The sequence below is a fragment of the Geospiza fortis genome, unplaced genomic scaffold, assembly GCF_000277835.1.
Source record: "Geospiza fortis unplaced genomic scaffold, GeoFor_1.0 scaffold491, whole genome shotgun sequence".
Lineage (NCBI taxonomy): Eukaryota > Metazoa > Chordata > Aves > Passeriformes > Thraupidae > Geospiza > Geospiza fortis.
Window position 1 is genome coordinate 1,761,623 of NW_005054390.1, and position 16,118 is coordinate 1,777,740.

General features: G+C 34.2%; 1 protein-coding gene across 1 annotated transcript in view; it reads right to left on the reverse strand.

Annotated features, from left to right (window-relative positions):
* The window catches only part of PTPRD (protein tyrosine phosphatase receptor type D), a 452,720-nt gene that overhangs the window by 12,164 nt on the left and 424,438 nt on the right, over window positions 1-16,118 (reverse strand). The window contains 4 exon segments of the mRNA XM_031060787.1: window positions 3,910-4,035; window positions 4,969-5,095; window positions 6,377-6,555; window positions 7,041-7,326. Of these exon segments, the coding sequence (XP_030916647.1) occupies window positions 3,910-4,035; window positions 4,969-5,095; window positions 6,377-6,555; window positions 7,041-7,326 (718 nt within the window).

Sequence of the window (16,118 nt, forward strand, 5' to 3'; positions counted from 1 at the left end):
ATATCTTTACTGATAAGACTTGTTTAGTCATTGCCCTCCTTGCAGATGTTATCTTTACCAGCAAGTTGCTTTCTATGAGGTGAACATTTTTCCTGGAAGAAGATGGATAAACAAGCTGGTTGTTTAACAAATTTCTCTTCAATAATGGTTCATTGAATTCACCAACAGCTTGCAGTTAGTTAAAATTGAAAGGATGGGCTTCCTTTCTCAAAACAAGCCATCTGAAGCTCTTCAATCCCCATGGTTAGGAATACTAACAGTTTTTCTTTAAAGTGCAGAATACAGCATCATAGTTATTTTTATAATGAAGCCACTGGAATTACTAAATGCTAACTTGTGCTATCTGCCTATTTAATGTGCAAAAAGTCAGGACACATAAAAATGCAATACAAATGAATAAAGCAAATTTGTTCTGAATTTTCAAACATTGATGATTTTGACACTGTCAATCTGCACAACTGTAATGTTCAAAATCATGGCAATATGAGCTAGTGATGTTAGCTGGTTCCTCTAGACATCATGTTTTCTAAGCACCTACCCTGTCATGTCTTCAAAATGGTCTTCTATTAAGTGAAACTCATGAAAAATTGAACTTTCTTCTAAGTAAAACTCATGAAAAATTGACATTATTACTGGAAATGCCCATCAAAAAGCAAGTTATGCTGGACGCAGGAATAATATTTCTCTCTTCTTCCTTAGACCACAAACATTCAACTGCTACAGACCTTTGAAATGATATAGAAGTGATTTTAAATATAACCAAAGGAAACCCAATAATTTGCTTTTGTATTTCCTCTGGTTCTGTGGGATTTTGCCTCCCGTGTCTCAGATGAGTGAGGAAAACAGAAAAATGTGTGTGTGTACCAGCAACTACTCCATGAGAGGACCCTCATACTGTGTACTTCCACTAGGTCACAGCGACAATTTAGTGGCCTGTATCTGTGAAACACTCTTTTCCACTTAGACAAATAGTTAATGTTTGAAAATATTCACCCAATTGGATTTATTGTGGGCATCCACACAAAGAACTAGATGTTTAGTTCCAAAATGGCATTTTGTTAATATAAACATCTCTGATAATGGCTTTCGTAATCCCATTTTCTCCAAAAAAGACGTAATGAAATTGCATCCTCCAGATAGCCTTAGGCAGATGATATAAATTTATCAAGAAGACACAAGTACAGGTTGATTCCCTTCAAAATAACCTTTTATTCTTTCAAAATAAAGAAGGAAAACCTGAAATCTGACTTACTTTTTCCAGGTAGAATAAATAAGGAAGACACTAATTTATTTAAGTCCAGTCTGTCACTGGAAAGTTAACACATTTCTCTGTCATAAATAGATCTAATGGTAAATATTTCTTTTTTGGTGTGTATATATCAACAGTATTAGTATGTTTCATGATTTAAGTAACTCAGTATTCCAATGCAAGTCTGTGAAATGACAATAACCTCTGTTATTTAATATTATTTAATGAGCAGAGAAGTAAAGTTACTTAGTCTATGTTAGACTAGCATTAAAGCATATGGGGAACCGATCTGCAATTTCTTACAGCTCCCTCTGCTACTGACATTATAAAGAGTGTTGATTTCTTTTAATGAGATTCTTGCTAACAGCAGTCCAGATACAAATGCCAAATTTTATTAAAATCTTTACTTTTAAATACTGTGACAGTTTGCACAGTTAGTTATCAAAATAAGTACTTTAAAATCTCTGTGTGGCACAGCAGGCTTTTAATGTTTTATCCTGTTTAGTGGCTGACCGTTTGGATTTATTCTTCCTCCTCACAGGGGATATTCAATTGTCTTTTGATTATGCTTTAGAATTGATATTACTCTCTTACAGCCATCACTAATAGTTTAGCCTTAAATAAGACTGGCCCAACATATTGACCTCTTGAGTTTCCAGAGAAAGTGAGTACAAAGCAGTTAGAAGCAATAACTTGAAACAGTTACTGAGGTCAATTTCACCATACCGCAACTCACAGTTCAGTTTCAGAAATAAAAGAGAGTTCCACAGCAGACACTTGCTGGTGGCATCTACAAAGGTACAGTGCCTTGTTTTTTGTCCTTGTGAAATAACTGGTCATCTTGGCTCTGCCAGAGCATGGATGGTGTTATAACAGTACAGATGGATTTGGAGAAGAGAGGGAGAGGGTGTTTGCAATCACCCCAGCATTTACTCTTCTTTGAGTGCAACAATTTAGTCAAACAATTCCAATTGCTGGGCGTGACAGCCACAAAAGCCTAACTAGAGTAAAACTGTAATGTATATTTTGGTAAGTATTTCCCACTTCTTCCAGTAAATTTGGAAGGAGATATAGTTTTCCAGCATAACTAGAAAATTTAGGATGGTGCTGTCAGCTCACTGAGGAGTTTAGCAAAATTTGGACCATCAAGATAAGGAGGTTCTTAAAATTTGAGAAGCAATAATATGTGACAGTAAAATGTTATATCAGGACCTTCAATGTGCTTAATGCTTTCTAAAAGAGGTTTATTAATATCATGTCAAATAAAATTAGTTCTGGTAAATTTAATTATTTAATTATTTGGCCCTTTACTGGTTTGATAGCTGTAGGTAAGCAGACTTGCCTAAATTTTCTACTTCAATACAAAGTCTTGAAGGAACTTTTTTTGAAATATAAAATATCTGGGGACACTTCGATTACAGCTATGGCTTTTTGTTATAACTGTAATTTTGTCATCAGAGCTTTGTGAACTATGTCACATAATAATTCTTCCAACTTGAGACAGACTTTAAATAGAAAATAAATTAAAACTATCAGGATATTTGCAGTGAAATTGGATTTGACTATCTCTGCTTGCAACTGTGTTTAAAGACTGATGCTAGGAGCCTGTTAACCACTTTTCTTAAGCACAAATAGGCTAGAGAAGATATGAGTCATATGATTCACATTTCAAATAGAATGAAAATCAGATCCAATGTATCTACAGTTCCTTTACAAAAATCTACACCTGAATCTCATTTGCCAAACAAAAGGTTCATATGCTCACTTGATACAATACTAACAATACTACCCAATTTTACTTGATGCTCACATTAAAAGCAGTGGTCTAGCTAACCATGAGGAAGTCTAATATTTCAGATGCTGACAGGCAACTCGGAGTAGACACTCATGATATTCCTGGACATTACATCCTGCTATTTTTCTTCAACAATATTATTCCACAGTGCCTAGAGAAACAGAGGCTGACAGTGTGTTTTCCTGCCACACAGACTGAAGCGTTAGAAATCAAGTCTGAGAAACGCCAAATATATATTAAAAGTTTACGTATGTTTAATCTTATATGAGTACTGAGTTTTGGACTCAGAAATTCAGATAAGAAACGAAGTATGAAAATGAGGATGCTAAGGTCACAACTGCATGTATCTACTCTGCAGATATACTAGAGAGCTGGAATAAACTACATGAAAAATCAAATTATGATGTGCAAAGCTTGTCCAGCTTTTCTTATGAATGTCATTTGTTTTGCAGTTTTAAAATCTCAGTATATTAACCTTCATGCCCACTCAGCCTCAAGGGTGGTGCAAAACAACAAAACAACACTCTATGTTGCAAAAATTGTACCCTGTAATGATCAAGGGGAAAATGAGGAAAAAGAGGAAAATAGTTCTCAAATAATCTAATGTATTTTGGCACAAATAGTTCAGAACTATAAAATTGCGCTGCCCAGATGCTAGATCTGAATGAAGTCAATCATTCTCACAGAAGGATTCCATTTATTTAAAAATAACTTAATCTGATTTTTATTATTGCTTGTAGAAAGTATATCTCTGGGTTTTCTTAATAATAGTAAAAATTCCAAAACCCCCAAACACAGAAAAAAGAAAGAAATAAACATTTTCTTTTAAACTTATGGGAACAAATGTAATGTTATGTTGACTTACCCTTGCATCTGTAACCTTGAATTCCCTCAGAATATACTGCGGCATGTTGTACTCTGCCATTGGATCTACCACAAAATACTGATATCTGGCTGAGCGCTCGGCAGGCCAGTACTGGTGGCATTTTTCCTATGAAATAACAAAGTAAAATATATTTCCTATTATTTGAGAGCACTACCATAAACTGGTATAAACCTTTTTTTACTCAGCTAAGTATAATATTCATGGAAAGTGTCAATAGTGACAGGAACATGAGCTGCTTGTGTTGGTGTAAAGTAAAAAATTATCTTTAATACTGCCTTGCAAAGGGTTTTTCATTGTTTGCCGTATATCTGAACTTGCTTATACTTCTGCTCAGTTTAATTGTCTATCAGTGACAAGAGCTATCCTTAATCTAATTTTCAATGGTGAATTTTTATCTCAATTTAAATCTTGATACCACCTTCAGTTTTCTTCCTTTTTGCTTGTTGGAGCAAGTCCCCCCAGCCTCAGTCACTATATCTCTGCATCCACTAGCCACGTCCTGAATAATCTCTTTTCTCTCAGACACATGGTCTAATTCAGATTTCACTTAGCAGATGCTAGCTTTCTCTTGATATAATCCTGCCCAGATAGCAGGCCTCTTCATTCCTTCCAGTAGACAAGAGTACCAATGAAATGAGTTTAGAACTGTAAACTGGGGGATGAAACTTTCATGTGCAGCACAGAACACACACAAGACATTCCGATCTAAAAAATACCACACTTTCTTTTAACATTTTTACAAGGAGATGCTGCAAAAGTGAAGCTTCCAAAAGAGAGATCTTTCTTTTTAAATAGACAGCAATGGTCTCTCTTGCTGAATCTCAATGTGCCCCACACAAACACACCATGTCTAGTTTGTCCATTGCAACACATCAACAGATTGGAAAAATTTACACCTATGACCAGGAAGGCCACTCCTGTTTCAAAAGGAGACGGAACCAAAATTCTCATCTTTAGATATTCCTAAGAATTAAATATTTTAATGAAAAGAGCTGCTGTAACCAACATTTAGTAAAGGAATATTAGAGCAGTACTTACTCTGCCCATTTCTCGTAGCTTAGTGAGCATGACCACAATTGTAGAGTTATGCTCCCAGAGCATTCTCCAGAAGTCTTCAGTTGTTTCTGCTAAAGGACCCTGTGTAGCTATGTAAGCTTTTTGTTGTCTATGTTAACAACAAAAAACGCCCCCCCCAAAAAAAAAGAAGTAGATTAACAGTATTATTTACAGTATTATTTTGGATCTATACTCATGTTCTTTGCTTATATGAAAACATTATCTGGAGGGAAAATGTATATACTGTTAATAATGAGCACATTAAAACCTTATTATGATTGTTTAATCAAACTATGGCTTTTTATTTTTAGAAATTTGAGAGGAAAATTACTCTGTTAATATTATGATGTATGACTTTATCATTATTATTTAAATTTTAATGCAACTCTAATTGCTCAATTTTTTGTGCTGTAAAAAGCACTTAAGAAACACTTAGTTGTGCTGGTGCATTTTGTAGAAATAACTGTCTAACAATCTATTAAGTTTAGGAATTATAGCATCAAGCAGTTTCTTTATTAACGTCATTTCAACAGTCTGATGCCTCCAGCAAAAGTAAGGCAGGAAGAAAATTTGGGAATGGAGTGTGAATTTCCAGGCCCTAATATCCTACTGAGGAAAGCTACCACAAAAATCTTAAAAGATTGGATCAACAGCTTTACAAGATGATGACCAGTTTGTGTTGCTCTTGCTTCTTCCAAGCAACAGCAATGCCTTTGTGGGTGATAGTGGAGATGAAGTTTATTTTCAATTATGAGCTGAGGCTCAGAAAATTCACTCTGTGGATATGGATACTCAGGCACACCTAAACTATGGCAAACATAGGCAAATGATGCCATTTCCCTTTCATGTCTTTTTCAACCAGCTGCTTTAAGTCAGCTGAGGGCATACTGCTCCATGTCATCATGAAGAGGCCAAAGGGCTGCACATCTGTTTATATACAAAAGGCATTTGTTGGTTAAGTCAAGTCCTAGGCAGTGTCCCAAGACCATAGGTTATCACCTTGACACACAGAGTGTATCTCCTGTATCTTATTTCTATATATCCTTTTAAGCAGAAAAATTGTGAAGAAATAGGGGTCCAAATCATGAGCATGCCTAAAGTCTCATTAACTTTCAGCATGTAAAGCCTACTAAGAGCTCTCAGTGGCTTAAACACAGGTAAAAATATAATATTTAAGATTCTGTGTAATTTACAAAATTTTTCTATATTACATAGGGAAAAAATATAAACCCTTTACTAAAATTTTAAGAAACATCAAATCAAACAAGCCCTGAACATACAAAAAAATTACTAGATTTCTATACTAAGTTTTGTTTTTTTCAAAATAATTACACAAACAATTTTGTAAACTTTTAAAACAGTAAATATAAGAACACAGCACTATTTGTACCTGTATCCATCAATGAAACTGGCATTAATATAATCAGAGCCTTCTACTCCTCGGATAGGCTGCAAGCATACCCTTGTGGATTCATATGGCATAATATTGACAAGGCGATTTTTGAATTTATTACATGGAAGATTGGCACTGATGAATCTTGAAGTGTGAGCCTTAGAGCTAGCAAGACGCTGTTGAAAACAAGTTAAAAGAATTAAGGCCAGGTATAACAAAGACAAGTGACACTATCAGGTTTTATAATTTCTGCTCAGTAGCCATTAATGAATGATTTCAACCTCAGTGCTTACTTTTCCATATTCTATTGCATTACCCAAATATTTGTAAATCTTCTTTAATATCTTTTAAAAGTACAATGTCTGCTCCATTAGTGCATTTGGACAAATTCCAGGATTAAATCACTACACAAACACATATTTCAAGATATAGTAACAATAAAGGAACAGCAGGGTTAAATCAACCTCAACTGAATGGTTCTTATCCAGACACCCATTGAGAACTGAATTGTACTTTTTAGAAAGAACCATCTTCTTAATTTAAAATTTTAGTCTAATGGTGTCTTTTATCTTCTGATTACTGGAAACAAGTGGTGGAGAACAGAGCAACTTCAGTGTTACATCATTTGGTTTTGGTTACCCACAACATAAAATCCCAGTACCTTAAATTCCAGTTCCATTCCTGTGACATTCTCGCCTGTTTCTATCTGTGTCAGCTTCTGGATATATGCATACAGGTTTCTGGCTGGCACTTCGGTATTTCCACATGTCACTGCTTCCAGCAGTGCATCATGGATAAAGATGTATTGGTCCTCAGTTTGAACCATGTAATTCCTCTGTGCTCTCATTAGAGTTACGTGGCCATAAATATCTACAGTCTTTTCATGCTTTATTCTCTCTAACATGGCATCTATCACAATAAAACAGCCAGTCCTGCCGACTCCAGCACTAAAAGAAATGAACACGGGAGAGAAAACATGGACTGTTTCATTCATTGTGCTTACTTTTACATCATTCAAGATTTAAACTTTTGTAATGCTGATTTAAATACCACGTTTCTGAATATGAACATCAGCTTTTATGAAAGAGGTTGGCGCCCTGAAATAAGTAAACTCCTTAAATATAAATTAAAAGCAATTGAGAACACAGAATGCTTTTATATGACATCTTTGTAACTTGCAGTTTCAGGTTTGACTACAACAGAAATAAAACACCTTGCAACATGTTCTCAAGATGTATGTTCTTAAAAATGGAAATTACTGGAGATGATAAATACTCTAAGAATTCAAGCTTTATTTGTAGCATGATTTCTAAGTCATTAAACATGCTGTTGTTCCTATTCTCTTTACAGAGGTAAATTTATTGGCAAACAATAATCCAACAGAAAATGTGTCTTACATATTTCTATTATACTTTGCTGGTAAACTTTCCACCCATCTCCCAACCCTGCTGATGGGGGTTCTATTAACACAGTTTGTTCTGTCCTCTGCTGTTTCACGTGGCTAGGACATACTGTTAGTCTTTGCAATGCAGACCCATGACTAGAGAGCTGTGTTAGCTGTAGGCTCGGGAAAATCCAACTGTTTGGATGACAGCTGCAGTGAACCAAATCAGAACACCTTTTTGTATGATTGAACTTAATGAAGTTTTGTTGCAACTACTTGCATACATGTAGCTAAACTAAACTGAAGTTTAAAACGTGATGGGATTTGTACATTGTTTTTCTGTCCAGGATCACATCATGCCTGCAACAATGAATTATAGTCCCAGGCTTTCTAAATGCCTAACTTTTTTCAGTTAGTGACTGTAAATGAAACACATAGTATAGTAAGCCACAGTTTATAAACCCTCAAGACACTGAGATTAGCTAAATTAAGAATATTTAAGAACACTATGAACTGCAATCTTTTGAGTATAAATAGAAAGAAACAAAAATAATTATAATCAAGCTTCTAGAGGACAACTATTAAGCCAAAACTTCTCACAGTTTCTATATTTTCAAGAGATATTAATATTCTAAGCCCATCCTGAAACTGACAGGCAAGGTCAAACATTTAATTTTTCTATTTATTTATTTATTCTTTCTTATTTCTTAAGAATCTTTGTCAATTACCAGTAAAACTGATTTTCCTTATAACCAATTCAGAAGGAAGTACAAAACAGAAAAATATTTTTTCCAACATAAGGCAAGTCTTCTTTCTAAGACAGCAGATTTACATATTGTTAATCACGTGTTCTTGCCAAGGATTATTCCTCCAAGCAGCAGATCCTCTTCAAACAGCTGAGGACTTCTGCTAATAGACCAAGCACATCAATCTCAACCTTCTTAGATGCCACTCTGACAAGAATTAACCTGTATTCTGAGTTAAAGAAAATTTACCTAACAGTGATATTCATCAGCAGAAATTGTAGAGAAGGAAAAATAAAAAGAAACAAAATTATAGTTATCCTAGTTCATTTACCTTGTATAATAAAAGCTCTGCATTTCAGGAAAACCTGTTGACATTAACCTTGCTAAAAATCATGGAGAAAACCTTAAAAAGGTATCTCACTGTTGTGATTTTCTTTGGGCTTTTTTTTGTTCTTGTAATGAAAATCAATAGAAGTAGCACACATTTTTATGTCAAATTGGTTTATATAGTATTTAAACTGTTCCTTCAATAATTACTCTTCACATTCAGTTTTTGTTAGTTTAGTAACCATGGGCCAAGTGAGAAATATGAAAGCTTGGCAGTGCAGATTTTCTCAGTAACCTAGAATATGGTTCTTTTTCCTATAATGCATTAAATTGCTGTTCCAACATCATGTTTATAACTGGATATGCCATTTTTCAGATTGAACATCACAAAGTCACTGGTACCTTCAGACCAAAACTGCAAAATCCCAAGCCAGCTAAAAACTTGCACCTTCAGCTAGAATGAACAATTTTCAATTCTTCTTTTCATGTCATTTATTATCATTTATATATTTATTTTTTCCATGAGCAAACTCAAAGAGTAATAGCTATTAGTATACTCTAGCACAGAAGATATTTGCTACTCTACAGAGTTATGCAGAAGTTGTGACGATCATGAAAGCAGATCCAAACACATTATTATGCACTCATTTCATGGTAAGGATGAAGGGGTGATGCACTACATTTATGGAGGCATTTGGGCTCCTGACACACATCTCTCTGGACCATTTTATCCAGTGAGATGTTTTACTTTTTTAAGGTGTTCACTACATTCTAGTTCTGCCCATTAGACTGATGTGTGTCTACTAAACTACTCTTTTGACTTTCCACATACAAATGGAACCAGTGCTATGAAGGTGTTAACTTGACTCTTTGAAATGTGCTCTTCCTGCCCCCAATACCTTCTAATTCCAAAGTACAATAGCTTATTATATAAAAGAAACTATCCTACCCTAATTTTTTATCCCATTTCTCTTTCTCTTCCACTATTACACAGCCTTCTTAATATACTATGATATGCTGCTGGGAAGCCACACACTTTGAATCCTCACTAATAAGCCACTGAAATATATGTATTAAAAAAAATCCCTTTCATCTGTTAACCATGATAATTCAGCTAATAAGGATAACTTCACAAATAATTTCTACTTTTGTTATTGGCTTTCTTGCCCTTTTGGTTTGCATCTTCTGGTGTTGCTGTTAAAATTAGAATTTTTGTTTCAGTTAGTGAAAGAACTATTACATTTTCAATCTGAAAACCTAGGTATCTGCTAAATAGACATGCCTATTAGGAAACTGTTACTCCTTCAAATATTGTCATTTACAGTATTATAACATTTGCTTTCAATTTCTAAAATCATGACTGACTCAGTCCTATGAGCTGAAACATGCTTAATGTCCTGTGATGTAATACAGCTACAATAGCTACAATTCAAAAAAGGAAAATGAAGAGGCATAAGGGGGACATTCTGAATTCAAATCACTGTATGGATGTGTTAAAGGTTGCTTTTATGATTAATTTGTAGCTGTTTAAATGATGACCCTTTACTGATACTTCAGTGATTTGGCAAAGGAAGGCAGTGTAATTACCAGTATTCACAGATCATTTAATTGGAAGCAAAGACAGTAAAATATGGACAAAAAATCATGTAGGACATCTTTGACTCATATCAGGGGAAAATTTTATTGAATATTACTGTTTCAGACTGAATGAAGCTTGCATTTATAAACTGAAATTACATTAAATTGGTTGTGATATGGGAAATATATAAAAAGATCTGGATTTTATTGAGGAACTTCTAATGATTGATTAGATGCTGATCCCATAGAAATTCTGTAGTAGTTCTGACAAGAGCAATATTTAGATTATTTTCCCTTTTGTGGTTAGTAAATTAGAACAGAGCAGAAAATCACGCCCCTGGCTAGGAAGCAGAAAAAAAAGGCCCTTATAAAACCACTGAACATCCTTTTGAAAAGAAACATCTGATCAAAATAACATAAAGACCTTGTGCAAAGACGTAAATTGAAATTTTGTTTTAGAAGAGATGCTGGATTGCTTCAAGAATTATACAGCAGTTTAAAAGAGACCTTTGAGAATTTATTGGCAGTGTATTGAAGTGTACAGTGATTTTCTTTCCTTCTCACTGTGGTTATGGTTGGATACCAGACAACAAGAATGGTATTCAGCACCTTCTTAGATGCAGTGCTTTACCAAAGACCTCACTGACTGAATTTTCTTTATCCACAGGCTATGCATGGAGGTAACCATATTTATCACTGAAGTCACATAAAATGTCTGAAAAAGAACATGGAATAAAAGAAATTGGAAAACAGGAGAATATTTCACTACAAGCAGATAAGGTTCAGTCTAGAATCCTCCCTAGTTTTCATAGGTAGTAGACAAAAACATGGGCTAGTTACAACCCAAAAGCCAGACAGATTGCTTTCTTCCTTTAAGAAAGGAAGCGTTTAAATAAGATTTTTCATTTCAGTCTGTACATTCTCAGAATTCTACTATTACCATAAAATCTTCAGATATAACCACCCCAGATTTAAGTCCACATTTTTTTGTAATATGCACCTGCAAAAGTATAATAATTTTCAGGAAGTAAATTTGTTCTTCATCTAATCCCAAGTACAGCTCTGGAGAGATCAAGGATAAGAAGCTGTCTTATGAGATTGTAACTTGAACACAAACAAACCCTCAAATATTAACACACAGAATCAAAACTTCTAAAAATTTCTCTAACAAATCCCATATATAGGAAATAATTGTTTACTAAAATAATTTTAAAAGATGAATTTTTCCATGCAAGCTAAAAACGTAGCATTTGTAATGTTCAACAAAACAAAAAATTTAAGAGACCCTTCTAACAATGACATTCCATTACAGCACTTCAAATCCTCTCATCAGTCATAAATTAATGTTACATACAGAGGATGAAACAAAAATTATTTGTTCTTTACTTGCCAAATAAGAATTGGGATCATGAAATGAAATGATGAGACTTTCAAACAAACAGGAAGTAATTTTTAAAGTAGTACATAATTAAATTGTGAGACACATTGTTACAGAATATCATGCATGACAAAAGAAATTCAGAGAGGAAAGGATCAATTAAGGGTTATTAACCAGCATGTCACAGACACAACTTCCCCTACAGAAATCCTTTTATTAGATTTCGCTGGAATTTGGATAGGGATTCTGAAAAATAACATTCTAGATATGTCCTGGGAGAGAAACTGAAATGCACTGTCTAAATTTGGTGTCGTGATCCTATATATTTATAAAAGGCATAAACATTCCATTTCCCAGCTCTAAAGCAGATCATCTTAGAACTCTTCTTTTGAATCAACACTTTAGCCATCAGGTACTTGACACCTTTGATAACTATACCATTGAAAATTCACACTCTTAATTGCAATACTTTCTTCTTCTTTCTTGAAAGGGACAAATTATCATAACTATTCTACCTGCTTCTTTCCTGAAATCATGAATTGTTGGTGAAAAAAAATCTCTTATTGTCCTGCTTATGAGATGGAATAGCAGAAACTGTACATAACTGAAAAGTTCATTGACCTTATTTCATATCTTGTATTTTTCTCATCATGGTTTTCCTTCAGAATTGATTGTTTATTCTATATAACAATACATGCCATAATCCTGCTTTTCATAGAGGATTTTTACATATACACCTTGCTTAATCACTATGTTATCTGATTTCTTCAATTACTCAGTCATATAAAGAAAAGACATTAAAATCAACTTTATTCCTCTGTACTATTTTATCTGTTTACAAGGATTTACTGTGATTTTTTTATTGCAAAATTAATTCAGTTCTCATATATTCTCCTTCTTATCTTACTACTTCTTTAAATACAATCTTATATAAGAATGTACTGATCTCTGTATTTATCATCAAGGAGTAACTATCCTAAATATGTCTTCTCTGTGATATTTGTTGAGTTTCAGTGTATACTTTACATTTTTGCAATGTACAATGCCTTCTTGACATTATCCATTCGACTAAAGAAAGAATGTTCTGAAATTGACTGAAATAGAGTTTAGAAAAAGAAAGTATTTTAAGGTTAATTTTAAAAACACATCTTACTGTGACTTGTTACCTTCAATTAAAGATAGATCTATGCCTGAACAGCTGCAGTAAATACAAAAAAAAATGCTATTTCTGAGTAATTTAGCAGAGGAAGTACACTGTGATCCTACAGTCAATAAAGAGAAGTGAAGATTACAGCACAGCAGAGAAATCAATGGACAGAAATTATGCTGCTTGCTGCTAACAATTATTTGCTCCTTTCTTTGCAGTTAACCTGCTTTGCATTCTCAGGGTGGAATGTTTTGAGAAGTAGCTTCATACTTTTGAATATTTCTTTCTGTGCTTTGATTACATTTTCATGGAGAAGAGCTATCAGCCTGTCAGTGCAAGTAGCAGAAGGTGAACTGGTGCTATCCGGATAACTGGAAGACCTTGAAAGCACTAGCTAGCCAACAAAATAATTCCAAGTTTCAGAGTCCTCTGGACCCTTCCCTGATTCTAGGTGTTTTGTATTCCTATTGTGGACAACAATTTCTTCTTTTCTTAACAGCAGCTTCCCTTGGGATTTTTTCTGGTTGGGTTTAAGACTGATGGAACAGTGAAGAAGTCTGAGGTTGTCACCCAGACACAGGACTTCATCAGGTAAGCACAAAGTAAAAGAAAGATATTATCCCCAGGATTCTTTAGTCCACACTGGCTTTTTTGTTTTGTTTTGTTTTTGGAGTACCAACCACAGTTCAAAGCCCTAAATGAATCTGTGTACAAAATTTTTTAAAATTTTTTTCTCACTCCCTTGCTCCATTTTCCCCTATTCTGAAAACTTGGAAATAACCAGTAGTTTAGTCCTGAACCTTAAAGCTGATATGACTTTAGTAATAGTAGACCTATTGTTTTGGATCTCTATCTCAGAATGTCTCTTCCTTTTCAATAGAGAACTGATACACCTAGAGGATACATTCAGAGCATAAGACAAACTTGATGTTCCCACCTCTAGATTTGGTTTAAAATGAATTGGTTGCAATAGAGTATTAATGCAGTGAGATGCTACACAGTAGAAAACAGAGTTAAAAAAGCTGAGGCTTTTCTGATGAGTTCATATGAAGACTAGTCCTGTTTTTTTTTTAGATGAAGCAGTGAAAAAAATAAATACTCTTTGTAATATTTGACAATACTCCACTGACTGCTGAAGAGCTTGGTTACTGGTACTCATTACAACAATTCTTAACTTCTGAAATCTTAATACCGTCATGAATTCTCTGTAACACAGAAAATCAGGTTGTGAAAGGTTAATACCACTAAGCATTTCACATTTCTTAATCACAACTTGTCATTTAGAGGTTAGACAGTAATATCTTCCTTTTTTTTTTTCAGGAATTTGAACTTATGTGCAAAAATTGTGGGCAAGTTAGAATGGAAATAATGGAAGTTTTAGCATAGAAGTTTCAAGATAGCTGTAAAACAAGCTTGGATAGTATTATGATGTTTTTAAAATTCAGGTGACAAAAAATAGATATCACAATGCAGAATTTACTTGGAACAGCAGTCACTGAGAAAATCTGATAATAAGTGATGAGACCCTGAATTAAGTCTAAAAGTATAAAAAATGAAGAAAGATTAATATTCAGGGCAGAATACTGATTGGAAAGCCTCCATGAAAAGATAACAGGACTATTTTTAAAGCTGCATTTTACTTCTAGAGACGTGGGGAGAGGATTTAAAGAGACTTTCATGCTGATTACTTTAGATAAAAATACAGCCTGTTCGAAGTTAGCCAAACACACTGGGTAGCCAAGTTGATGCAATGTGTTGCAGCATACTCTGTGTCTATGGATATTCCGGAATTTAATGTAGGTACAGCTGGGAAATCTCAGAGATACCCCTTTCCAGAATTCAGCTATTGGGTTATAAAAATATTTTCACATTTCCTGCAGATGGCTGGATTATTTTCTTCACTCATAATTTTAATTCAGAATTCATTACGGACAGCTGCTGGCTCTGATAGAACCTAATTGCTCTTTTACTAGACTCAGCTGCAAGCAGTCAGATTTCCTTTTCCTTTGTAGAATATATTATATATAAACATGGGTGGGGAGAAAAATAACCAATTAACTAAATACACATGGATAAAATGACTCACTAAGAGTGCTGATCAAATAATGTATCAAACTACAGCTTAGGTCAAAGGAAATTACAGGCCTTGTAGGACATGATAATATATATATATGGAAATAATTATCAGCAGCAACATATTTGTAATTTGAGATAACACATGGAAAAGGCATTGCATTTGTTAAAAAAATCTTACAGACAATTATTACATTTTAATGAGGGGTAGGTTATTTTGCCCAGCAAAAAGTCATCAGTCTTCAGCAGAACTGCTCAATTGAAGCCATTTTTTGGCCAAATCAAAGTCAGGCCTCAGTATGTCCACTGGGAAACTTAGAATAAAATGTGGCATAATCATGGAACTATTTTTACTGCCTTAACTCTTATTAAAAAAAAAATATCCAGAGAATAGTTACTTTTACTCAGGCTACCAAAAAAGAGTATGCCACAAAAGGAGGGAACAGAGACAGCCAGCAAAAATGTCCAGGATGTGAGAACTCCCTTCCATCTCCCTCCACATAAGAAATACTGGAATGGGTTACAATATTTTGATGGATGAACTCAAGAAAATTTGTAGACATGTAAAACATGAAAAAAACATTTTTAACCCTTTTATTCAAAGACATTTAGTGAAATAAAGAGACACATTCAAATTAAAAGTAAATAAATATCTTCTAATGTATATGAGTGAAACTACTTTAAAAAGGAAAAGGATAGTTAATACTGCTTGGTTTTGTTCTTTGAAATGCCTGTACAATCATGAATATAAGCAAAAATGTATCCACCTGTTTCTCTAGGTAGCTAGAGGAATAAAGGGGAAAATAATTGAAATCCTCATGAAGCAAGGCTAAACTAGTCACTAACTGCTTGCTGCTGGAGAGGAAACTTTACTGAAATATTGTTGACATTGGAGTTTTGTACTTTTTCCTGAAATTTCTGACATTTGCCATTGTCAGAGACAGGATACTGGTCTAGACAGAACACTGATTCTATCTAGTAATAGCATTCCCTATGTTCCTTTACAGATTTCTGACTGCTACCAGAAACAAATCTTGCCCTATGCAGTCACAGAAGCTTTTTAGGATTTCAAAAGCTAATCCAGCCCTGAGTCACACCAGTGGGGA